Here is a 27,116-nt window from a genome sequence, read left to right on the forward strand (position 1 = left end):
ACGAAATATAATATCCACGAAAATGCAAGTTTTTCTCAATCCGCTTAAATTTGTACCCACGAAAATAAATGAATCCACAGTAGATATGGATATTCAGGCAACAAAACAATTGTCTAATTATGTACTCAGTAATGTGAAAGATGACAAAGTATAGGTACAATAAAATTGTCATGAGGAAAAAGAATGGCTGAGTATTGGATATTTTAAGAACAAGACATTTGTTTGAGACATACAATTTAAGTAAAAAGCATTTCATAGAACAATATTTTTCAAGACAACATTTGCTTGATATGTAGTCATTGATTAAAAAAATGGGATAGAATGTGATATTTCTAGTAGGCACACTTGCTGTAGTGACAAACCAAATGCCTTCCACTCTAAAAAAAAAACCACCAAACAATATCAATGAGGGACATATTTTTTAACCTGCCTGCAATCTGCAAGATAAAGTTCAATAAAATTGTCATGGAAACACATATTTGTGGTTATACTTTTTTTGGTACTGCATTGAAGCTACATTGTACAACAAAAGTCACTTGAATTAATGCTTACAACAATCAATGATATATTCTTCTTTATATTTTGATATATCCTACTTTATATTTTGATATATCCTACTTTATATTTTGATATATTCTACTTTATATTTTGATATATCCTACTTTATATTTTCAGTATTTGATGCTAACAATGAAAAGGAGGAAATAGGATCATTAAATGTAACAGTCCAATGTCTGTCAGCTTTAGAAGCTGTAGAGAAAGAGATGCAGATAGACGGCACATTCTAAAAATAGAACAATTGGGAAAAATAGAAAACAGACAAATTTATTATAAGATATGTGAAAAATCAGAGTATCAAAAAGACAACTTGGCTGTGTGCATACCTTACTAGTACTTTTGAACAGCTATTCCAAGAGGAAATTTTGATGTTGATTGTTTAAATTATCTCTTGATGATATTTTAGTGAAGAGAAATGCATGGATTATATATAGAGTAAAAAGAGTTTATTTTTGCAAATCAAAGTTAGTCTTGTGCTTCAACTGTCTTTTGAAGAACATCTCATGAATATGTATATATTAGCTATTATTTATTATGTGAAATAGAAAAAAATATTCATATTGCATTTACAGCAATTTGCCAAACTGTGATATCATTGTTTACTGTTGTATGTTTTAGTTGTATTAGAAATATTATGAATATGAATAGTTTTTATTCAAATTAGTAATAGGTAATTTCCCAGTATGTAAGAAGTATAGATTGTTTATAGTGAAAGGCTTTTTGTATCTTTAGTAGAAATAAGTTTACTGAAAAGAAAACAAATAGAAAATGTCCAGTTTAATTTCTCAAGGTTATTCTGTTTACATACACATTTTCAATTTATTCAAACATTTTGTGTACACTGAATTCAGTTTAAAAAGTCATATTTTTAAATAATTCATAATGTAAAGATTTTGATTTAAAATCAATTTATAATTTGAATATTAAACTCAGTGTTTTAAAGACATGAACTCCGTCCACAACTGACTAGAAAATATTTTTGTATTATTTTTAGTTTTATATTTTTTCTTGAATTTTATTTTACTGAATGATAGGAAATCATATTTTATACAAAATGTTATTTTTAAATGATTTAAAAAAAGTTTTTATCATTATGCCCACTTTAAAAATTAAATATTGAATGTATCAGGGAAAAATTAGGTGATATTCAATATTGAACATATTAGTGAAAAATATGTAGTGAGGTAAAATCAAACTTTTGTAGTGTTTGATTATGAGAAACTAGATCATTTATCAGCTCAACTAAATTTTATCAACCAGAAATGTTTCTGTTGTGAAAAAAAAATACATGTACAACATTGTCATTTGGTTAAGAAAAAGAATATTTTAATTACAAGATCTATGTGATTTGTGAGGCATAAATAAAGTGATAAAAGGAAAATATTGTTTTAACTTGTTTTATCAGTTGTGAAAACTTATCTTTATATTAACGCTCCCAGTCAAAGTAGATATAATTTTGCAAATACAAGAAAATCAAATTTCAAAAAGGATGAAAACTGTTACCAGTAACTGTGAAAGGAGATCCTAAGAATTCGATTGAGAGATTTCTAGAAATAGGTGACTGGTCTTACATAATGAGGAAAAGGATCTCTACAAAACTGTCAAGGACAAGAATTCTGTGTGTAATGCTAGCTATAATGACTGTCAAATTGTGTTAAAGTGGTTTTTTTGCTTAATTGAAAGATTTGTTCTGTTAAGGGATTAAAACTCTGTAGTGAATCACAATAATGTACATATGATAGTTTTATATATTAAGCAATGTTCTACCAAAACTTAATTACAAAACTATTAGAATGCATTGACTTGCACACAATTAGGAAAAAAAGAAGTTTTGTTAAGAAAAATCATAGAGTAAAAATGCCAGAAAAATAAAATGTTTCAAAATATTATTCTGATTTTAATTGCAGAAGGGGATTTAGTATGGTTCTGTGTATCTATGAGTGTCAGGGGCAGATCCAGCCATTTTTAAAAGGGAGGGTTCTCGACCCAGGATAAGGGAAGGCTCCAACCATATGTCATATTCAAATGCATTGATTGTTAAAAAAAGGGCCCCTAGATCTGCCACTGAGTGTCATGTTCATCTGTATCTGCAGATATAAGTTGTCTACACCAAAAAACTATATTCATACAGAAAACATCACCAAACTTATCACAATTAGTTGTCATAAAAGGTACACTTAACCGAAGTAATTTTCTTAGGTAGAGGTCAAAGGTCTCGATCAATACAATTCACTTCAAACAACATAAGCAACCTCATCAATATTGATACAGATAATAATAATCATGAGAAGATGATCTCTATATTCAAGATCAAACATTAATTGCACAAGTCACTTCATGATGATACAAACCAAATCACCCAATAATCTCCATCTAGTCATACCAAATCCTCATGCATTAGACAATAACATAAAGAGATGTGATATGATTAATTGCCAAAGAGACAATTCTCCGTCAGAGTTTTAATGACACCAAAAAATTGTAGAGCAAAGGATTTAAGCAATTTAGGAATGATCTGTTTTATGGTTTACTTGTCTTTGAACCACAGTGAGATTTAATTTCATGATGTTGAAATAAATGTCATGATAAACATTTTATAAAAACACACGATGTACAACAAAAAGAAGGAGCACCAAGTGAATAAATGTCCACTGGAGTGTCAAATATTCTTACCAGAATAAAATAAAAGGTAAAGCTCATTCAAAGGTCTGAACATCCCAGATGAATTTAACTTAGTCACAGGGAGAACATTATTTTTATAACCACTGATTATTTTTGTAAAGGTTGTCATCCTGAATATGAATGAGCTTTACCTTTTATTTTATTCTGGTAAGAATATTTGATTACTGGGACACTCCCATGAGGTGCCTCACTATTTTCAGATATCCCCCAAGGTATATGATACAGGTGCAGAACAAGGATTTTGAAAATGGGGTCCCCATACAAGCCAATATTTTGAGCAATACTTGTAAAAACATCAATTTATCATATATGAAGCGCTATTATCCAACTTTGGTATATAAAATTTAAACCAGAAAAAAAATACAATTGCATTTGAAATCATGAAAAAAGACATATGACAGTATCTGAAAAGTAAAAAAATAAAACAAAAAATAATTACTGAAAATTGGGTATAAATCAATTCAAATCATATTAAATAATTTAATTGGTGTAAATTCAAAATAATAGCAATTTAATTGTTTGTATTTTACTACCATGTATAGCAAATTGTGTATCCATTCGGTCATTACCATTTATTGTAAATGCGTTTGTGCCAATAAAATATTGTCTATTGTCTATTAAGATACCAGCTGACATTTACAAATACAAATACAAAAATAAACCAAGACAAATATACAGAGACACATTTTCTCAATAATAAGAGACACACATTTTAGCTATTTGTAAAAATAAGCATTTAAATTAATACTACACTGGGGAAATATATCAGGCGCGGATCCAGAGGGGGGGGGGGTTCCGGGGTTGGAACCCCCCCTTTTTTGGCCGATCAATGCATTTGAATGGGAGCATATAGCTGGAACCCCCCCCCCCCCCTTTACTCTTGGTTGGGAACCCCCCCCTTTTTAAAATGGCTGGGTCCGCCCCTGTATATTGAACAATATATATGTTTCTGTACTACAACAGTTCTTTAAAACAAAACAACATGAAATACAAATTGAAATTTTTAAAGTTGTATCAAGGTTTTAATAGTGAAATAGTTATATACAGATTCTTGGTTGCAGCTAGGACTACTAGGTTGCAGTAAAATATAATTCCGGATATTATTGTTATAACCGTTTTTGTGCACAGTTTTATTATTTTTCTTTGAGGCGCTTAACTGCAACAAGAAAGCGCTCAAATGACATGATTGTTAGAAAGCTATCTTCCCATTGGTCAATAGAAGCAAGTCGCACAATATTCAAAACCTGGAAGAAATAACAAGGATGGCATCTCATTCACAAAACACAAACCCGGTCGTTGCCTCCCCTAGAAGTAAAGATGTCAAGAAACACGGTTCATCCTCTAAAGATAACCATTCAGTCAGCAAAAGGTACTTAGTTATGATGAAAAGTGTGTCCTCCTGTTTGTCGAGGAGTCTTCCGTCCTACTCGGACCCAGATTTCGTTAAATCATTATTGACAATCTGTACAGAATACAGAATTGACATGAATTATTTAGGTTCCATAACCAAATTAATTATATTGGGTAGATGTTACTTGTATCAAATGATTTCATATTCATTACGCCCTGGTTAACTTCGTTTGACGTCAAAGGGGGAGATAATACAGATATGAAGAGTTCAGCCTGTCTGTCTATCCGCATCAACTTCTTTTTCCTTTGTTTGGTTCACTTCAACAAGTTTGGATATACAGTGAAGTCTGCAGTGTCCATGCTGCAGGTGATAATGTGCATTACCTTATTTCGTCATAACTGCCATGTCACACACTTATTGTACTATTTTGTCATTATTTTAGTCTTCCGAAAGGCCAGAAATGATCAGAATTGATAAGTTCAAGAGTACAGTACTAGTGGAGTCTCAGGTGAACAGTGGTCTGCGCTGCCGGTGATATTGCGTTCAAGAGTTGATTAATACAACAATCCTGTGACTTACCATATTGAGCTTAATTCCATTAAAAAAATTAGATCAGATTGAAATAATTTTAGCTCTGAAATCTTGGCAGTGTGTTTGGTTCAAATTCAACTATACTTCTTAGTATTAAATCTTTCCTTTATTCAAAATAAGCTAATTTTGGAAGGCATGCACAATATCACCAGCCACTCAAAACAGGTGTTCACTAATTTCAGTGGTCTCGCTAGCCCAAAATAGAAGGCACCGAGCCCTGGGTGCCCTCAGCTGCGCCCTGGGTGCCTTCATCCGCGCCCTTCTGCCCTGACGTCTTTTTCCAAAATTATCTTGTGCCGTTTTGGTAAAATTTTGTTTCATCGATTTCTGATCTCCAAGTTAATTACATATATGACACCTGTGTGATTGCCCCCAGGTTAATCATGTCATTACAATCAATTACAATGATAAAGACTTCAAAGGGTAATTTAATTAGGACAATGTATCTTTTTGTCATACTTTTGATGAATGTGTCAGCGAGTGTGTTAAGCTTGGGTCGGCATTTTTTATCTCCAAGTCACAATGGAAGAGCGTATATAAATGAAGACTTTCATGACTTTAGAATTGAATTTAAGTCATCAAAATAAAACTATGCCTTTACAGAAATGCCTTCCATCTCAACTTGTTAGCGACAAGCACAGTTTTTAATTAACCCAAACGTGTTGGAAATTGATTTTGAAGTTACTTCCCCTGTTTTAGCTTAAATTACAAATTTGTGCTCTAAAAATATTATCTAGTACCAAAAAAAGGAATAAATCACCAATTGAATATATAATAACATAATAATGTTACCTTAAAGATATTAACTGTCTTTGAACATATTAAAAAATATATATTGCAATTTCTACTCGATAATTATACTTTTAGCAATCCAGTGTTCCAGCTAGGCTGTTTTCAGAGGGCGCGGCGCCCGCCCTTTCCCGAGTGCCGCCCTGTGCCCTTTTTACAGTTTCCAGGGCGCCCTGCCTCTTTTGAAGATCGATTGTATATTAATTTGTTCGTATTGATATGATACGCTAATTACTAAATTTTACCTGGGGAAAAGTTTATAACTTTGTTTACGACCCCAAGCTAATCAACGGTTACAACTGGTGTCATAATCTGTTGTTATAGGTAATCCGTTTATCGGATGGGTCATTAATGATCATCAACATTAATTCATTCAAATAGAATCGGTCAGTCGGCAATGTATCTTTGAAGAAATGTGCATACAACAACTTGGGCACAATTTGCAATGTTTACCGCAGTTTCATGGAGGAAAAGTAATCTACTAATGACAGAAAGTTGAAAACCATAATAAACTCGTTGAAGACATTGTTTTACTTGTTTTCCGTGAAATAAACAGAAAATAATCAGACGTATTTGTCATTAACTGCCCTCATTTTTGATACGAAAATAACAAAATCGACCACCATATTGTGATCCTATTTACATTATATTTACGTACTGTTTATAATTCTTCAAAGAAGGAGCACACCCGAATAAAGAAAGATAACTCAATCTGATTTTTTCCTAGCATTGAGTAACCCATTTACATATTCTAAAATATGTCTACATACTTCTTTTTAAGAAAATATATGTTTAGGTATTTTGAGTTATGGGAAAAGTTAAAGAGGGTCTTAGTAGCAGTGTTGGTAGGGTGCCTTGGTCATCTTTTTCTGTATTCTTTATTTTTGATACAATTTTTCACTGTTGCTATATATCCTAACATTGTGCATTTACTTAGCACATCTGTTTTGTGTTGTATTGCCATTAAGCACAGCAGGGGTAGAAAGGTGAAACTGGTAAAATGTGCCAGACCATAGAAACAGAATGAAACAGGTCACCTTTCAAAGCTGCATACTGCATATAAAGCTCAACTGTGCCAAGCAATGATCTAAAAACTTGTGTGACAAGCTGCTTGACAAGTTTTTCAGCCTAAAAAGTAGAAAGATAGAGTTCTATATATGGGCTAATGATGTTGTTCTTGTATAACCTGTGATTCAACGAATAAACACAATGTTTGATTAATATCTTTTATTAAAACATGCCCTTTTCATATTATCATATCACGCCTTAAATGCCCTTTTTCAGGATTGGCACCCTGCCCTTTTGAAATCCTAGCTGGAACACTGCAATCCATGTTCTAAACATTGTTAAATTAGTAATGCTCTCTGTTTCAGATGAAATGATGTATTCAAAGCCATAATTCCTATATAGATAAAAAAAAAAAAAAAAAAAAAAACACATATTCTTTGATAATGGGTAGAGTGAAGTTGAACTGTAAAAACATAATATGTTGATGAAGATGTACTATATCAATCATAACTACACAAACAATGAAATAAAGACTATAATAGTTGAAAAGCATCTTTATTTAAAAAAAAACCAACATATACAGTAAAAAAAAAAAGAGAGATTCGTTAACTCGTGATACACACAGAAACGTAGACAAAAAAATGAGCAGTGCCTTTTCTTATCATAAAAAGTGCCCTGCCCTCCACTGGCACCCTGCCCCTTTTGATTTCTAGCTAGAGCACTGAATTTCATATAAATTTTGAGCACCAATTACACAAAATCGGGAGAAACCATATGTTACTATGTATACACTACAGAAGATTTTATGAAATAAAAGTATGTTATATAAATGAATTTGATCACACAATATTATACAATCAATTATTTTATCAGTTTAATAAAATGAAGTCAAAAGTTTTGGGTGTGCATACACCGGACTGCACCATACATGTTTTTTTAAGGCTAGCTGTTAAACAGAAGCTCAAAGGTCCTTGTGAGATATGTTGACAATATGCTGACCATATGGTCCTCAATTGTCGAAAATTATTGTAAATAATTTTTAAAAGGTCTCAAAGAATTGAAAAATATGGCTGTATTTACAGTGGGGTCCCTGGTGTCTTGCAGCCAGTGAAATCTCACATAACCTGATTTCTTCAAATGGGTAAAGATACACAAATATAATCGTTCATGTTATTGTTTTAGTATTCCAAAGTGACAGAAAAGATTAAAATTAATAAGTTCAAGAGTAAATTTATACCCGATGACAGGGGCGGATGCAGGAATTTTCGAAAGGGGGGGTGCTAACCCAGGGCAAAGGGGGGGTGCAAAACATATGTCCCGATACAAATGCATTGATCGGCAAAAATAAAGGGGGGGTGCGCACCCCCGGAACCCCCCCTGGATCCGCCACTGGATGATTAACCATTAGGGATATTTAGCCAATTACTATTAAAAAATTACATCATCAGATGAAGTTTGTTTTCATTTATTATTATAATTTTAAGTCAAATGTTAACAGATTTAAATAATTTTTGCTCTGCATCGGTTTTCAAGGTTGTAAATTAGTGTCACTGTGTCAGAAAATATGACTGCTCAATGTTTGTGACATCAAATGCCCAACAATGACGTCATGCCATAATTACTGTTACATTTGGGAGCCATTGAAGAAAAATATAACAATGATTATCTTTAGTCTTTTATTTGAAAGAGAAGCAATGATGTGAAGCTTTCATAGATTAAAAGATGGACATACATGTGTGTGTCCCAAGGCACAGTTTGTGTGGACATATGTGTCCCTCTAGCAGCAAGAGTGTTAAATGATCTTTCAGATACATGATTTATTACAACATTAGGTATTGCTCAAAACAAGATACACTGGTATAAATAAGAAAGTAAATTGCTTTTCCATCACTGTCAGTGAATATATAATTTTTTTAAAGTATGTTTAGAGCAGCCAAAATGAAAATAAATTTTCTTCTGGTTGTACAAAAAATGTAATCCAATCATATGATAATCATGATAATAGATATTTATTTATCAGTTGAAGTTATCAAATATTTTATTTTCTATTCTAGGTTGCAGCAAGAATTAATGACTTTACTTGTAAGTAATTTTCCCATGTTAAAATTTCTTTTTGAAAGTAAAAATAAAGATTGCAACTTGACTGCAATATACATAATTCTGTATACATATGTTTATAATTGTTTTCCCATGTTTAAATGAATCAGATTTGCAAAGTATTTTCTGAGAGAACTGAATTTAGGTAACTAGCAGGCTTCATAATAATGGTCAGTTTGAAATCAATCAACTTTGAATGTTGAACTTTCAGTTTACCTTGCAGGCCTTTTGAATATATGTAAAAATATTAAGAATTAGTTCAGATTTCTTCAAATAATTTGTCTTGCTAGATTTCCTTTAGAATTCAGATAATGGATCAAAGAAGTCTTTAACAGTAGCACTACATGTATATATATGAAATTAATTAATTAATAAAAAAAGAAAATAATTTTTTTTTGAAAAGCAACAAATATTATACAAAAGATGTTTAAGTGTTCTGGTACAAAAATATATATGATTTTTTACTATACGTGTATTGATAAACTGTATTTTAGGTTCATTAGTAGACATGGTAGAAATAACTATAATTTTTTCTGTAGCTGGTTTCACATACAGTAACCTTTTATCGCTATTTAAAAAAAAAAATCCTAAATGATCTTGCTGACTGATAATTTCAAGTGATATGAAAAATTATTGCTAGAAACTAAGGGGGCATGTGGTGTCAATGAAATTGACAAAGTCGTCATAGACATAGGTAAATTAGCCATAAACAAATTATCATTGGAAATCTCAACTCGATTGCTTATCTCACTTTCTCCATACTGGCTCAAGTGAAAAAATCAATCTCAGTGAGATGATCAATGATAAATTAATCTATGAATATTATTTATGCTGAATGTTATCATATCTACTGAGTGAATTTTTATCATAACTTTTCTAATCTGTGACATCTGATGTATCTAGTTATATCAGTTTTTACAGTTCAGCAGTTGTTGATAATTTGTTTTATGATTTTAGACAACTGGTGATCCAGGTATCTCAGCTTTCCCAGATAATGATAATTTGTTTTATAATTTTAGACATCTGGTGATCCAGGTATCTCAGCTTTCCCATATAATGATAATTTGTTTTATAATTTTAGACATCTGGTGATCCCGGTATCTCAGCTTTCCCAGATAATGATAATTTGTTTTATAATTTTAGACATCTGGTGATCCCGGTATCTCAGCTTTCCCAGATAATTATAACTTGTTTTATAATTTTGGACATCTGGTGATCCCGGTATCTCAGCTTTCCAAGATAATGATAAATTATAACTTGTTTTATAATTTTAGACATCTGGTGATCCCGGTATCTCAGCTTTCCCAGATAATGATAATTTGTTTAAATGGATAGCGACAGTGAATGGTGCCAAAGGAACAGTAAGTCTATAAAATTGATGTACTCTATCTTACAGTAATTTTAGTACATTGTACTATAAATTTAGTCTGTCATGGTTTACACAAATTTGCAAATAATTTGGTACATTATACAATTGAACAGTTGGACCTCATACTTATTCAGAAGGCTGAAAGTGATGAGCAAATGATGAGCAAAGATTTATCATGCAATTTAATCCCTCCAGTGAATGTGTATCAACTCAAAATCAATCTTATGCAAATTTGTAGCTGGAACTAATAAAAGAAGGAACACTTGTTAATTTAATTGTATCAGTTCAATATTTGATGGTTCAACTTGCAAAAAATTAAATAGCCTGATAAACACCCAACTAATTCAGTGCAAAGGTATTATCTCCTTTTCAATCATTGATTAATGATTACACTGATTACTTGAAAAATTGTAATCAATTACAGCTGATTAATGATTACAATTACAATTACCCCAAGTCTGTTTCAATGATATTGACAAAGTTTAAACTTATTGCTGTTAATAGAACTAGGAATGTACTCACCATTTATTTATTTAGTCATTGCTGTGGACAAATAGTATATGTGAAACGCAGAAGAGATTGGAACTACTGGTAGGTTCTATTATCAATTTTGGAATGGAATGGAATTGAAAATTTTAATATGTCATAAAATTACACACTTGCCTCATCTTGAAGTTGTTTTGTACTTTCAGGTATATGAAGGACTGCAATACAAGTTGACCTTTGACTTCCCAAGTGGATATCCTTACCAAGCTCCTACAGTCAGATTTGATACACCATGCTACCATCCTAATGTAGACAAACATGGAAATATTTGTCTGGACATCCTAAAGGAGAAATGGTCAGCTCTGTATGATGTCAGGACAATATTGTTGTCATTACAGAGTTTACTAGGAGGTAATAATATATATACTAAAGGTATTTTGGTGGCCAAAAAATCTGGATGGTCACTATTGGTCTGGGACTTTTCAGATATATTTGCAATCCATCAGCTTTCAAACGTGCACTTATGAATTACTATTCTTTATCATGTATATGACATTGTCTGTTCATCTGTTAAAAATCATAAAAGCTAAGAAGCAGGTAGAATATTAAGGCTTTCTCATATGATCTGCTATTTTTTATAATGCCTGTTTATGTCCCAAGAGAAAATAAGACTTTTCCTTTATATGTGAAAATGGTGATATTGTTGATTTTTGATTTTTGATTTTATATCCCACTAAAATCATAATCTGGTTTGTATTTACAGAACCAAATATAGACAGTCCCTTGAATGTACAAGCAGCAGACCTATGGAAAAATCAGGAAGGCTACAAGAAAGTGTTACTGGAGAAATATGAACAGGAAGTGACGAAAAAAGAGTTGTAGACATATATGTCGATATATTATGTCTTAATGTGCAATATGTTAGACGATGATTGTGAATTACTAATAGATAATTTGTACACTGTTTTCTAAGGTGAACTAATGATGTAATGAATTAGTTTATTTTTTCTTGAGAATATTTCCAAAAGGTCATTGAAAATACTGTGAAGAAGTTAATTTCACCAAGTTTTAATTCACAATTTCTTGTTTTCATATTTTTCTTTTTCCTAATTCTGGTCTCTTTTTGAGATTAAATTTTTGCTATCTTATCTTTTTACTAGAACCACTTCTGTACTTTAATGTAAAATATGCTACTCAACTTGTTCTCTGAAAACTATCAATTATGATTTTGATTGTTTAGACCGGTGAAATATATTGTGTTACCATTTAATACTTGTAATTGGCATGGTCAGTCCGTGGGATTTTTTTTTTTTTTTAAATAAACAAGCTTTTTATGAATAAAAAAAAAGAAAATAATGCAAATTTAAGATGTTATTTTGTAGTTTGTCTTTTCAAATGTATTTCTATTATGAATTATTTTGGTAACATTATTTTATACTTGGAATCAAATGTAATACACATTTATAGGATGAACTCTAAAATAAGTCATCAAAATCTCAATGGACATTCTTTTTTATGGTTGTAGTTTTTAAAACCGATTCTTTTTTTAAATTTTGGAAAAGTGTACAAGATTTTTTTTTTTTTTAGGAAATCAGGAATAAAATAAGAATTTCACACATTTGTCATTCCGATTAAGAGAAGCATAACATTTATGACTGCTTTATTAAAAAGAAATGGCCACTTTATTTATGAATCTTCTTGATGTTTAAAATAATTTCAAACTACATAGTTTCACAAAACAATCTGCAGGAGAAATATTGATTAACTTAATAAAAAAAAATTAAAACATTTGAGCAATGAAATTCTTTGTTCATTTATATTTTATGTTTTAACTTAATTTATGTTTTTATTTCTAATGCTATGAACAGAAACTGCAGCAATTTTTATGAGTTTTAAATACAAAAAAATATATGTATATATTGATGGGACATTCTTGTTCATAGAAAGTAGTACATGGATAGCTAAGTCAGTTTAATCGACTGAAAGCTTGCTCAATTTCAAAAAAATTACATTGCCTATTAAAACTTTATTTCATTCCTTGATTTTCCAAAGCAAACACCTGTTATTGAAACAATTGTCTTAGAAACTAAAAAAGAAGCAAACTTTAATATTGGGAAATTGGTTTCTTGAATGTTTTAGGTAAAGGAGAGAACGCTATTTCAGGCCAACAAGAATGTCTTTGTCCTAAAAAAAACATTTCTTAGCAAGTTTTATTTTATAACATTTAAATTTCCAATTGAATGGTAATGTAATTGTCAGAGTTGATCATTATTCTTTATGTGTGTGTCTGTTTGTACTGTATAATATTTGTATCTCTTTTGTATATAAATAAATTATTTCTGTGTTTTTGTTAGAACTTAAAATATCTTTATTTTATGTCAATGTCATTTGAAATGCTAATCACAACCATTCAAATTGAACAAAAATCTGTGGTGAATACACTGCTTACACACTGTAAACCAACTTATTTTCGTGAGCCATTAATTTTTCGCTAGTAGAAAAATGACACGAAAAGAAAATCATGGCTAATTTGTAAAACTCAAATTTTTCCCTATTTAAATTCAAGTAAATTCGAAAATCGCAAAATTAAATAGCCATGAAGAGGATTAGAAAGGGTCTAAAGCGAAAAAAATTGGTTTACAGTATAGTTTCTGGTTAATCTTCTTGGTCAAGTTGTCCAACTTTTGTAAAACTAGCCTGTCAACACTGAGGTTGGGAGTTCCAAGTACCCCACCCAGAAGTTGTGCTGGAATCTAATCTGAATTGACCAAGCTTGTTAGTTTTATGCTTAAAGTTGATGGTTCTCTCCAGGCACATCAATTTTGTCCAACTATAAAAACTGATTGACACAAAATAGCCATGGTACTGAAAGTAGCATTGAACACCAATCAATCAATCCTGGTAAAGAACAGTAAAGTAGACTTGATGATCTTACCAGAAAAATATTGTGTTAATTTGATCATTTACAACCAAGTGGTATTCACTAGATTAGAAAGTTCTGTTTAGTGCAAATACTTTAAAGGAAAGTTTTAGAAGAAAAAGGTGCTGCGTTATGATATGAAAGCCTTACAAGAGACCTGTTAAAGTTGTGTCTATTGGCTAATAAATTACTTAAAAAAGTAATGTTAAAATACTTTTGTTCTATATAGACAAACATACATTTAATTCAAATGACTTAGATAACAAGGTAACACAGCAAGACAATATCATGCCTAGACACATATTCTGACTTGGAGCCTTCAAGATTTTGCTTCTAATAAATGTCAGATGCTTGGTGGAGAAGCAGCAAAAACCCATTAAAAGTCTGAAATGACTATTATTGGGATCGAGTCTGCTCTTTAGGCAAGTATTCTACCACAAGTTTACTGATGCAGTTCCCTTGTTTAATGTGACTAGTCCTAGGATGCAAGACGAGAATAACACCCAGCAGCAACAGAACAAACTGTTTGTTTAAAGCATATTTCAGAAGGTTGAAGACTATTTATACTTCATAAAGTTGAAGACCTTGAATGCTTGATGCAGAGAAACCTTATGTTACAAACTTCAATCTGCCATATGTCCATTGTTTTTTACCTGAATTTTGATGGTTAAGGAGGTGACAACTTGATTTGTTTTTTCTTGTGGAATACTCAATTATCATGAGTAATAGGAAAACTGTATTTGGTAAACGTGAGGATCATTGCATGGGGTCAACTATATTTGGTGTATGAAATGATGGTAAGGTTTCATCTTACCGTTACCTTATTTTCATGGTTTATGAAACAAGTTTTGTGGTTCGGTCTTATTTTTCTGATACTATTCGCAATATGGCCACTATATTTGGTGTATGGAATGACTAATGTGTAAATGTGTCTGGAAACTGCATTTACATGACTTGGACCTCATTTTCATTGTTAATTGATCAAGTTTTCATGCTTTTGTCAACTTACATAACTTAAGCAAAGGGTCAACAATATTCGGTGTATGGAATTATACACCTGCAAGGTTCCCATGATTTGACAGTCACTGGCCTCATTTTTCGTAAATCATTGGTTTATGTTATATTTATGTGGATTGGTCTGTTTTACAGGTACCAAAAGCAATGCAGTCACTTTGAATGTTTGTAAGCTTTATCTGTTTGTCTGGTAGGTTTTATTTGACTTTTTTTCATGGTTCACTTGACAATCTTAAATTCTCTGGATTTGTCTAATTTTAAGATACTATAAGCAATAATTCCACTGTATAGTGTACATGTTGTCTGTCATGGTTCATCTGCCCTTGACCTCTTTTTTTTGCCCCCACAAATATGTTTCAATCTGTAATATTCTGGATGTGTCAGTTCCAAGTTGAAAGCCTGTAATTATTTTAAAAGTGTGTTATTTTTTGGTACATAAATCATGTTTGTCTAATATGTGGTATGGATTTTGCTCATTGCTACAGTGACCTATAGTTGGTAACATCTATGTTATTTGGTCTCTGGTCACACAGTGGTGAATAGTTGTCTCATTGTAAATCTGACCACATCTCCTTTATATAAATGGTCACCTATACCTTTTTGTTATATTCATTAAAATAACTACATTAAAATTAAAAAAATAAATAAAAAATCTCTGTCCTTTAATGATCAGACTCCCATTTTATAGTAAGGCGATTTCTTTGGGTAAACTATCAACACATATAGGAATCTGTTTGATAAAATATGTAACACACTTTGCTGTGAACAGAGCAACTTGTATATAAAAATTCAAATGAAAACATTGTTAAATAAATTTTTATAATGATTTAATTCACATTAAAATGAATAACATGATAATATAATAAATAAATGGAATGCATATCTACTATCAAAACTATCTTTCTAATGTGCTACATATCCATCAAAACTTGTGTGCTAGGGAATAGGAAAACTGAACGCTTGACACATGTGCCCAAAAATATTTTTCATAAATATTGCAGTATACTGCATTGGCTTTTTCTAACATATATTATATATATGAAAAAAATAAATAAAACTTTGAATTATTCTGATTGGTGATCAAGACATTATTAAATATGTGTTGCCTTTTTTATGCTTCATTTAATTGATATAAAAGTATGATGTAAAGATATTTGTTTTTCTCTCCATGTGTCTATTTTTGCTTATTTTTTTGTAATTGGTCAAACTTTTCCAAAGCATAAGATTAACCTTCTCGATTCTGTCTAATGTTTGAAAAAAAATTCAGGTCCATTCTTGTGATAATCTTCACACTAAACAACTGACCCATGGTTGACACAACAAAAGTCAGAACTTTCTTCAGAACAACTTGTCTCCTGTCATAATGGTTTTAGACACAATGAATATTTAAATAAATAAATTTAAAGCTATCCATACAAAAAAAAAATACTTGCATTACAAAATTTCGTTAATAGATTTTGACAGTATTCATGTAATATTTTTTTAAAGCATCTATCGCATGAGACTGCTGGGTAGGTCTGTATATGATCTAAGATTATGCCTCATTTTTGTATTTCAATGCAGTGTACCCGTAGTCTTTTTAGGTACTCAAACTCCCAAATGTAATTGTGTACTTAATTCTTCGAATTGCAAAAGTATACAGAATTATAAGTATCCTTTCTGTTAGACTAAGTAGAGTACAAAAATGCTTCAGGAAAAGATATAGCTTCTAAAATGCCAATATAAGCAGACATGCACATTTAATATCCATACCAAAAACACGAAAATTTGATGATTTTTACCATAATCATCACTGTGTGAACATTTAACTACCATATCATACAGACAATGACAATATTTATGTATTACAAACTAATAAAATAATGACACTACAAAACTTGTGTATTTTCTATACTTAATCCTTATTTAAAAATAAATGGGGAATGTGTCCGGAATGTGATGATGATGCCCTGCTTGCCATTAGAGATATAAAGGGACATAACTAGTAAATGGTAAAAGTGTCACTACCCAAATATGTACTTGGTCTGTGGTAATAAGCATTGTGTATAAGTTTCATAACATTTGGCAGAGACAAGTTTAACTTGGATATTAGAAACCAAAAAAATCAGCAATTTTTCTGTATTTAAATGAACAGTTAAAGTGACATCACTTAAAGTTTAACTTGAATATATTGCAAATCTATGAATATTACATGTATAGTCTTTAAATTTCAATTCTTTAGTCTTGACTAATAAATAATTTGAAATTTTCAGAAATATTTGGATAAAACCTTTAATTGGACTGAAAAAATTAACCAATCGTCTTGAAATATTGAACTTCATGATTTTAAAAATCTGAAAACAAATTAATTATGCTTTCTACATTGATTAAGAATACTTATGAATAACCATCCTATCCTTATAATGTCTGAATGTCTAAATTAATGATATCTTAAAAGGCAATGTCATGGATGATTAAGCTTTGGCAAATCATATATAAATGTTTTATTCATTTCCAATGTGAGACAAAATAAATTAAATAGTTTCATGTCTACTTTTTCACAGTACAACTGTGCATGCATTTGATAAAATAAACATATTGTCAAATAAAATTCATGGCAATAGAAGAAAATACACAATTAGTTCAAATGTGTAAAGATTAAAACCAACTTTTCGCAATATTGTCTAAAAGGAATACAATGTATAGGATATTCTTAGAAAGCATATAGATGTTAAGGATAATTCTAAACTAATGGCAAATACTGCCATAAATTAGCATATGTTAAAATACACTTTAGGGATTATCACTATCTACTAACATACAAAACAGCTTAACGATCATCATAGACCAACTTCATAAAACTAAGGTGCCATTAAAAAAAGTTATTGTTTCTTTAAATTAAAGTGTTGATAAAAATGAGGATTCATAACCCAATTGTGTTTCTAACTGAAAAATCTTATACATGTATAAATATTAAATTTTTTAAATTGATTTATTTTATCACAGTTCAAAAGAATGGATCACAGATGCTATGGCACCATGTATATCACAGATAGGTAATAATGATTACAGATTTATCACAGGGTTCTATATATTTCATAAAATTCCAATTCATTATGTGTTTTCTTGAGCAATATTTTCATCCATTGTCTCCCCTTGTTGTTCATCAGTGTCTGGAGTTATCTCCTCTTTGCCATTAACAGTCACATCATTTTCCTTTACTTCCTCCTCTTTTTCAGTATCATTATTTAAGGCACTACTGTCAATTCTTCCATCAGCTCTCATTCCTTGTAACCCATCACTTTCCTCTTCTTTGTTTTCAGATGTATCACCATTTTCTACGACTTCTTCCGTTTTTTCAGCATCATTGCCCTCATGTAATGTGTTTTGTCGTAATAAGTCATTTTCTTCTTCTACAACTTTTTCCTTGCCTTCCCATCCATTTATTGGACTAAGTCTTCCATTTGGTTTCTTTAAATTTACTTCACTACTTGTCTGCATAAGAAAAACATTGAAAATATCATGGATCTAACCTTGATTTGATATCATTTCACAGCTCTTTTTGACATTGACAATTTTAGAAATGAGACTTTTACCTAAGAATTATTTAGAGTTTACCTGTCCATTTAAACTTATGCAAATTTAGCCATTGAATAAACACCAAATGACTTTCAGGAAAAGTTTTACTTATTTCCCAATAATAATTTTCCTCTATCACTTTACCTTGCAATTCTTCAATTCTTTTCAATTGCAATCTATTAACCTTGCTTTTAGTCCAGTCAATCTAGCATAAATTTGATCCTAACCTTGAACTGATTGCAACAGAAGATTTTTAAGTTTTAATCTTTAGCATTACATCCCAAATATACACAGAAAAAAGTCACATAAAATCTTACTTGAGGAAGACTAAAAAAAAATCACCATTCAAAATACCTATGGAGATTTGCATTGAAAAGGGAGATAACTCTGCAAAAAAGGCAGAAATATCAATAAAAATTGATACAAAATTATAACTTTACGCCTTCTATTCATCAGAATGTATTGATTCTTGATTTTTAAGCCGTCTTAAGAGTATAACAAACAACTCTTAAGGTGTTTCATATCTTTTATCAAGCTATAACCTAGATTTCGTAATTCATTAGTTGACCATTTATTGAATTTTTCAACATGTCAAGGTAAAAAATCTCAAATTTAATAAAAATAATTAAGCATGTATTCTTCTTTTTGTGGTCTAAAGTTTCTTTAGACAAGTAAGATGCTGAAAAAATATAGAATACAGATATAAACATTACGAAATTTTCACATTAAAAATGGTCACAAAGCCACAAATTTGCAATTTCTCTAATGAAAAATGCATAAAAAAAATAAAACTACCCGTAACACTTCCGTTTTGTACATTTCATGAGGGGAAGATTATATAATTTAGTCAAATAAAAACTGATAACCCCATCAAAGTATCATACTTTACATAAATTTTGAGAAAATCAACAAAAAACGTACCAAAAAAAAGACTAATTTTTGTGGAGTTATCTCCCCTTCCAAAGTTATTTCTATAGGAAATTAAAAATGATTTTGAGTTTTCCTCAAGTTAGATTTTATGGGACTTTTTTCTGTGTATATTAAGGGCTTAGAGTTATAGATTAGAACTAACATATTTTCTGTTGCAATTAGTTTGAGGATAAATCTTAGTTTGACTGGACTATTTTTGTTTTTAAAGATTCGTTTTTTAAAACTAGTTATCATGATGTTTGCATGAATAAAGAAATGAAATAAATAAAACTTACCGTCACATCCCCGGTTCCTCCTTCCGATTCTAAAAAAAAAAGTTGGAGATGACATATACTGAAATGTCCAAATGACCAATATTTTTTCGGTAAAATTTATTGTCCACAACTTTTTTTTTAATTCTATCAATTCAATAAAGAGTAGTATGGGTTTTGCTCATTGTTGAAAGCGGTATGTTAACTTCTTCTTCTTTTGGTTTCTAGTGAAGAGTTGTCTCATTGGCAATCATACCACATCTTCTTATTGTGCCTGCACATAAAGTGATGTAGGGGACATGGAAATACTGTGTGGTCGTCAGTCTGTCTGGTCTTGTAAGCTCTCTCACTGGTACAATTATTGCCTTTCTTTTTATAAAACTAATACTATGGGGTTAATAGCTTAATCAGCAATATTCTGTTCTATAAAGGTGGATTATCAATTTTTTTTTTTTAAAGTTATGACCCTTTGAAATACTAAATTTATAGAAAATGGTCTAGTAAGTGCTCTCACGGGACAATTCTTGCCACATTTTTATAAAACTAATACTGTAGGTTAATATCAGCATTATCCCGGACACTATGAATAATGGTGAACATCCTCTAACATATGACAGTGGTGTTAGAACATCAACATGACAACGAACTGTAAAAATCAGTTGCAATCGACTTAACTCAAAAGATTAGTATGAGGCGATGGACTTTTTTTAAAAAGAGTTATAATACTCCTTTTTTTCCAAACAATATATAATGTAATGCTGTTAACCAGAATTATTTCTAAACCAAAAATTATAAACAGTGAAATTAAATACATCCACCGCATTTTTGCACCTGTCCCAAGTCAGGAGCCTCTGGCATTTGTTAGTCTTGTATTATTTTAATTTTAGTTTCTTGTGTACAATTTGGAAATTAGTATGGCGTTCATTATCACTGGACTAGTATATATTTGTTTAGGGGCCAGCTTAAGGACGCCTCCGGGTGCGGGAATTTCTCGCTACATTGAAGACCTGTTGGTGACCCTCTGCTGTTGTTTTTTATTTGGTCGGGTTGTTGTCTCTTTGACACATTCCCCATTTCCATTCTCAATTTTATTGTAAATGGGTAGAAACAAAAAATGAATGAATATTTATTTTGTATTGATGGCAGATCTTGGAAATTCTTCATATAGCTGATTATATGGTATGGGTTTTTCTCATTGTTGAAGGTCATACAGTGACCTTTAGATGTTGACTTAAACGTCATTTGGTCTCTTGTAGAGAGTTGTCTCATTAGCAATGACATACCACATCTTCTTTTTATATCTATTTCTTATCTATTTACAACATTTTGGGGAAAAGGAATGTAAGGGATGAACATATTTATGTATTCACACTTCAAACGACCTCTAAGTTGTCTCCTTGGTTTTTTTACATCATTGATCACTGATTGATGTTATCTCTTTGGTATTTAGCCCACAATGAAAATCCTACAACACATTCAAGGCAAATGTAATATGATACATAAACTCACCAGTTCCAATGGTCTTTTTCAAATCTATTGGGTCCTTCTGAAAATTACAAATAAGGTGCATTACAAAACCTGCAATAAAGCACACTTCAATTGATCCTTAAACCTAGAACTGTGTAAAGATTCACTACAGATTTCATAAATAGCATTTGCTTTATTTTCTTAATTAATTTATTCAAACTCTATATTAAAGAACTTTTTTAAGCAACCATAAATATTGTATATGCTATAAAATCCCTTATCAGAATAACCAATTTGTCAAAAACATTAGTTTTCCTCCAATGTGCATTTATGACCAATAAAGTGTGTTCGTACATTGTCAATGAATATTTGCCATCACTACAATAATGCAAGCATGGAGAATAAACATGTTTTTTTTTCTCAAAAAAATTAACTTTGTCATAAGTTGTCTTCAAATTTGCTTTTACAACTTGCTTTTTCAAATGTTCATTATCATGTAACAAGTAATTGTACTCATTCCTAAACTAATAATACATGTATAACTTACCTTCTTTGGTCCAGATTTCATTGAATTTCTACTGGAAGTCCTGCTGCCCCTGTGTAGTTTAGAGTGACAGAAGAGTAGGAAAGACAAAAGGGAAACAGATTCCATTTTATATTTCAATTCAGAATTGCAACATAAAATGAAATGTACAATGTGAAGAAAAGAGAGAAGGAAAATAAAAAAATAAATTTAATTTGACTGTCTTGTTTAAAACATCATTAAATAGTAAACACACAATGAATTAATTGCACTTATTACTAATATCTGTTATGATTTTGTTCTAATATCATCCTGAACATGCAAGAAACATTTGCTGGATGTTAAGCAAGTCTGCAACCAACAATCAATCATTTTTTTTTAATATCGAAACTTTACTAGATGAGCTAATAAGCAATTCTTTTTTCTCACTATTACGTGTATCAACAGAGAGCAATTGATAATATTGTAGTTAATAAATCAAATAGGTTTTCCAATCCCCATTTTTCTTCTTTTTTTGTTTTTTGTTGTTGCTGAAATAAACAATCTTTGGTGATGATCACCTCCATGCAGGAAGTACTTTCATTCACAAATTATCTCCCTTCATAGATAGTTAAGTTTAAGAAATATAACTTCAACAATAGTATATATACATATTTCATAAATACTTAATTAGGTGCCAACAAAGTGCCATGATAGTTTAACCAGAAATTAAAGTACAATAAATTTTGATATTACATTTATTCATGAATAGATTCAAAATGCAATCAAAATTTACAATGCTAGCATTTATATATGCTACACTTATTAACCATAAGATTTTAAGATATAATATAACATTGCAAAAATTTTTAAAAAGTTTTGTGCTACAGAGAATAGTATGAATTTAGAAAAGATCTATAGCAGACTTTAACAAAGGGCAAGCCACTTGAAATAGATTCACTGTCAAGAGCTTTTTGTAATGTTGTTCTGTCCTTAATTTCAAAAAAGTTTCTGCAAAACATTGTATAAAACTTTCATCTCAAAGACAGGAGAGACAAAGTCAAGCAGTTTTGAAGCTCTGTCAATGAGGCCTTGTTCCTTTCTTAATTCCAACTCGATCTTGTAGTTGTTAAATACAGAGCTACCTCCCTGGACTGTTGAGTTTTATCACCCATCTTCAGTAACAGATGCATCTTTCATCCAAACACTATAATTATAAGCAGGAACCTGTTGTCCAGTAATGGTTAAACAAGGACATGGAGGTTCCCCAAATTTTCTACAAACACAGTCAACTGGTTTTTGTATTGGCTTTGTTTTTGCTTGTTTTGTCAAGGGAAAACTCTTCACATGAGGATATTTGGCATTAAATGCATCATAATTAATCTGAAACTTTTGTGACGTCTTCTTTGGTCGTTTCCTGCTTTTCTTGAGACCAGAAGACACAAATTTAGGTTTCTTTTTCTGAAACTTTGTCTCCCGTTTGTCATTAGAGTAATTTGTCATCAACTCAATCATGCATTTCCCAATAGCATGTTGGTCTTCATGTGAAAGTATATCTACAACGTCAAGTGATCCATCAACACAATGGTCATGATCGATTTCAATGTCATCTACCCCATAATTTATTTCACCAGCTTTAAAATCTGTGTCAGGAATCCCTGTCTCTATACTGACAGTAAGGCGGACTTCTACTACATGGTCACATATTTGGCATTGCGATTTAGGTCTTTCCTCTTCATTTTCATCTATTTTGCACTGAGATATGTGTATTTCCTCTTCATTTTCATCTACCCTGCACTGAGATTCAGGTCTTTCCTCTTCATTTTCCTCTATAATGCACTGAGATATGGGGTTTTCCTCTTCATTTTCCTCTACTCTACACTGAGATTGGGGTCTTTCCTCTTCAAGTTCATCTACTATACTTTGAGATTTTGGTCTTTCCTCTTTGTTTTCATCTATTCTGCACTGAGATTTTGGTCTTTCCTCTTCATTCTCATTTATTCTGCATTGAGATTTGGGTCTTTCCTCTTCATGTTTAATTTCATCATCTTCTGTCACATAACTTTCATAATCCACATGACTTCTATCACAAATATCCTCCAACTTATGACTGCTGAAAGTTTCTTCCAGTATACAATTAGAATCTGGATTATCTCCCTTTGGTTGCATTGTTGTGTGACTTTTGAAGGTATCCTCTATGCTGTTAATACTTAATGAACAAGATAGAAACAGAAAAAATAATGAAAGATGTTAGAAATGAAGATTATGAGAGCAGATATTTCAATGTATGTTAAATAGAAAGATAAAAAAACACAGGATATAGAATGTCTGTGCATACAAAGTACACATGAACTCGTTCAATAATCACTGTTAACAGCCCCTTCAGAATCCATAGTATAACAAATATTCTGAGGCTCTTTAATTTTAATGATAATGCAATTTTTTGTGCGATGTAAAATTATGATTTTTAAAATTGTGCAAAATATTTATCTAGTTTCAAGTATAAAAATATAATAAGAAATCTTACCGTTTGTGTGCCTCTTCTTTCATTCTATTTAGTTCTTCCTCGTCAACATCATACTTTGGTTTTAACTTGATGGAATTACCATTCATAAAATACATTCTGTCCACTCTGTGGTTCACAATCTGTAAAGTAAGGCAGCTCAAAATAATTTCTGTTGTGCAAAAGGGAGACAATTCACTATTTTTTATTTCTGTGCGCTTTTGTAAATGGAAAACTGTTATGATTTATTTTTTACGATCATAACCCATGACAATTTACTCCACTTGGTTCTCGGGATATAGACCTACATATGAACCAAGGTTAGACAACTATCAGACTAGTTTATGACTTTTGACAATCAGAGACAACCATTGATGACCAGATAGTAAAGGATAAATTTGTAAGGGTTCCACAGCACCCAGTGTATTGCCTACTTTTGCTGTTAGTCACAGGCTCAACAAAAATGGGGAACAAATTATTAAAAGTTTTCCTTTAGATAATATGTGGATGGTGCCAATGGAATGTAGGAGGGCTGTGTTTCGATTTTGTGACTAAAGTCACAGGCTTAACAAAAGACAAAGAAAATCTGTTAAAACTATATAGCGTTTTTCAACAAGTATTTGATCCATTGATGCTATTATAAACCATATTTGAATTAATTTCAGTTGAAATGCTGACTCTTACTCATAATTACCCATTTTTTGCTCAGATTTAAACTTACCTCTGAAGCCCTCCTCATGGACCGTGTATTTGATAAACTAGTCCATTCTCTTTGTAATCTTAGACCTTGGTTACTCAGGTTAAAGTAATTGTTGTTGGCTGCTTGTAGAATTCTTCTCTCATTTGGCTCTCCTGTCTGAAAATAACATAGATATATAATAATATATATTTAGTACCGTATGTATATGGCAGCATACAATTGAGAGAATAATGCATAATATATCATAAATACCCCGTAATAAACATATATATATAGTAGTAATTGTCATTTGTGTAGGTGTCAAGATCAGTTGTAACTTACATGTTAAAAAAAGTGATATTATACAATTATTGACTTTTGATGAGGTATATACAATGATTTATCAACCCCAGAGATATATAATATTCACTGAGGCCAACTACAGCATTCTCTATACTACGTAGTACTATTTAGAATAGCTTATTCATTACTTAAGCATTGTACATGTAACAGATTTATTGAAGATTTGGTATAATTTATATTCCATAATACCTTCAAGCTATATTTCATTGTATCATTCTGCATCAAAAGATTTTTACAAACACCAATGTCATGATACAGATAAAATTGGTAATATTAAAATTACTGCAAAAAAATTATCTTTTGTTGTAATATTTTGTTTTCTAACTATAAACGAAACACTAAAAACCATTCTAGGCAACCACTGATAGTGAAATATAATTTAAACAATATACTCTAATGTTTTATGCTGAGGTGTCTCTTATGTAAAAACATTTACTGCGAAACTATCACTTTAACAGACACTTGACAGGCTATGTCACCCTTAAATCAAACAAGAAAACTGGCATATATTTATTTTATTTCCTTATTTTGTTTATCTTGTACTTGAACTTTTTTAAAGTTTCAATCTTCAATATTAGAAACCAAACTTTTGTTGATTTTTAGAAGTGTTTGTCAAATATAATTTATACATAAACAAAGTTATTAAAAGGTTCTATTAAATTTTTTTTACTAAAAGTCTGCTCAATATATGGTAAATTTTCAGTTATGAAATTATTTACTGTAAGAGGAAACTTAAGAGTGGAGATTTGTCTATTATCGCTATTTTGTGCATTTTTCCTTTGATCTTTTTTTGTGATAATTGTTCATATCATGTTACTCGCTTGAGATGGAAAATTATCGCTAGAAACTAAGGAGGCACGTGGCGTTGCTAATGAAATTGACAACCTCGTCATAGGTAAAATAGCGATAAACAGACTATCATTGGTCCTCTCAACTCTATTGTTTTTCTTGCTGTAGCCGTACCGTCTCAAGCAAGAAAATCAATCTTCTTGAGATGATCAACGATAATCTATAATTATCTTAAAATCCACTATAGATACAGAAAATCAGATGTTCATGAATGTTCAAAATGATGAAATCTTACTCCTGTTAATTTGCATTTTACCCCTATGTTCTATTTTAGTTATATCAACCATGTTGGTAGACAGACAGGGATTGACACATCTTTTAAATTAGTTTTATTTAATTTGGCTAATAGTTTCAGAGGCATAAATCTTTGTTAACATTAACCTTAGACAACAACAACAGGAACACTATCCCTCCAAGTCACAATTTGTAAAAGGAAACCATCACAAGTCAAAAAACAGCCTTGGCTCACACCGAACATGCCAAAATTCCATATCTAATGCTGACAGAACAAGAACAAGAAAGGAATGCAATGTAACGGCTAATGATTTATTTATCTTTGAGAGTCCAATCACACATTCGATATCCAAATACTTAAAGATATCTTATAATTTATGCTTGAATTAAAATGTAATTTATAACAGAATTATCTATTAGTTAGATAATGAAGGAAATCTATGTATTTTTACCATACATAAGGTTGTTGGATTAAAAGTGTCAAGTTGTCCTACAAGGAAATCAAGATTTATGGTTTATTTGCTTTAGGTTTGCATGTTTGAATTTTCAACAAATGTTACAGCATGAAAAATTCCAAGATAACTTAATTGAGCTTTATATATCATGTATATGGAAGATTTATATCTATTATCGTCGTGTCATATGTTTTCGTATGTCATATGTTTTCGTATCAACCACATTTCGTCGGTTTCGACTGCATACGCGTACATTGTGGCATGTTTTTCTGTTTCTATATTTAGAACAACAACATCACTACAACTTGATATATTTAAAACATATTCAACGTCGCTTTTTAAAGACGTTAGAACAAATTAAATAAAACTGACCTATTTAGCCATTTTTATTTAATGTCAAAAATACGCATCACTAGAATAGTTGTGGAAAAAAATTCTGAAGGGTTAAAATAAAGTCCAG

At 30.9% G+C, this 27,116-nt stretch overlaps 3 protein-coding genes across 13 annotated transcripts in view; 2 read left to right on the forward strand and 1 right to left on the reverse strand.

The window, feature by feature from the left end:
* Positions 1-1,939, forward strand: part of LOC143079139 (protein fantom-like) — a 37,469-nt gene extending 35,530 nt beyond the window's left edge. For all 7 annotated transcript variants that reach the window (XM_076254345.1, XM_076254347.1, XM_076254346.1 and 4 more), the window contains one exon: positions 676-1,939. In XM_076254345.1, the coding sequence (XP_076110460.1) occupies positions 676-788 (113 nt within the window). In that variant the 3' untranslated portion in view covers positions 789-1,939. The remainder of the gene's footprint in view (positions 1-675) is intronic.
* A 2,495-nt stretch (positions 1,940-4,434) lies between these two features.
* Positions 4,435-13,277, forward strand: LOC143079140 (ubiquitin-conjugating enzyme E2 C-like). Its single transcript, XM_076254354.1, has 5 exons — positions 4,435-4,609; positions 9,034-9,061; positions 10,351-10,437; positions 11,138-11,342; positions 11,695-13,277. Exons 1-5 carry the CDS (start codon positions 4,503-4,505, stop codon positions 11,811-11,813), a joined length of 546 nt encoding a protein of 181 aa, XP_076110469.1. The 5' UTR covers positions 4,435-4,502; the 3' UTR covers positions 11,814-13,277.
* Positions 13,278-16,892: 3,615 nt separating this feature from the next.
* LOC143079145 (uncharacterized) overlaps positions 16,893-27,116 on the reverse strand; it is a 28,684-nt gene continuing 18,460 nt past the window's right edge. For 3 of the 5 annotated variants that reach the window (XM_076254359.1, XM_076254360.1, XM_076254361.1), the window contains 3 exons: positions 24,798-24,932; positions 24,101-24,219; positions 22,450-23,782 (listed from right to left, as the gene is read on the reverse strand). In XM_076254359.1, coding sequence (XP_076110474.1) covers positions 22,741-23,782; positions 24,101-24,219; positions 24,798-24,932 — 1,296 coding nt within the window. In that variant the 3' untranslated portion in view covers positions 22,450-22,740. Of the gene's footprint in view, positions 18,340-19,628; positions 19,658-21,113; positions 21,151-21,618; positions 21,668-22,449; positions 23,783-24,100; positions 24,220-24,797; positions 24,933-27,116 lie in introns of those variants that run through there. The other 2 variants (XM_076254362.1, XM_076254364.1) reach the window with 1 other exon arrangement.

The sequence above is a fragment of the Mytilus galloprovincialis genome, chromosome 6 (assembly GCF_965363235.1).
Source record: "Mytilus galloprovincialis chromosome 6, xbMytGall1.hap1.1, whole genome shotgun sequence".
Lineage (NCBI taxonomy): Eukaryota > Metazoa > Mollusca > Bivalvia > Mytilida > Mytilidae > Mytilus > Mytilus galloprovincialis.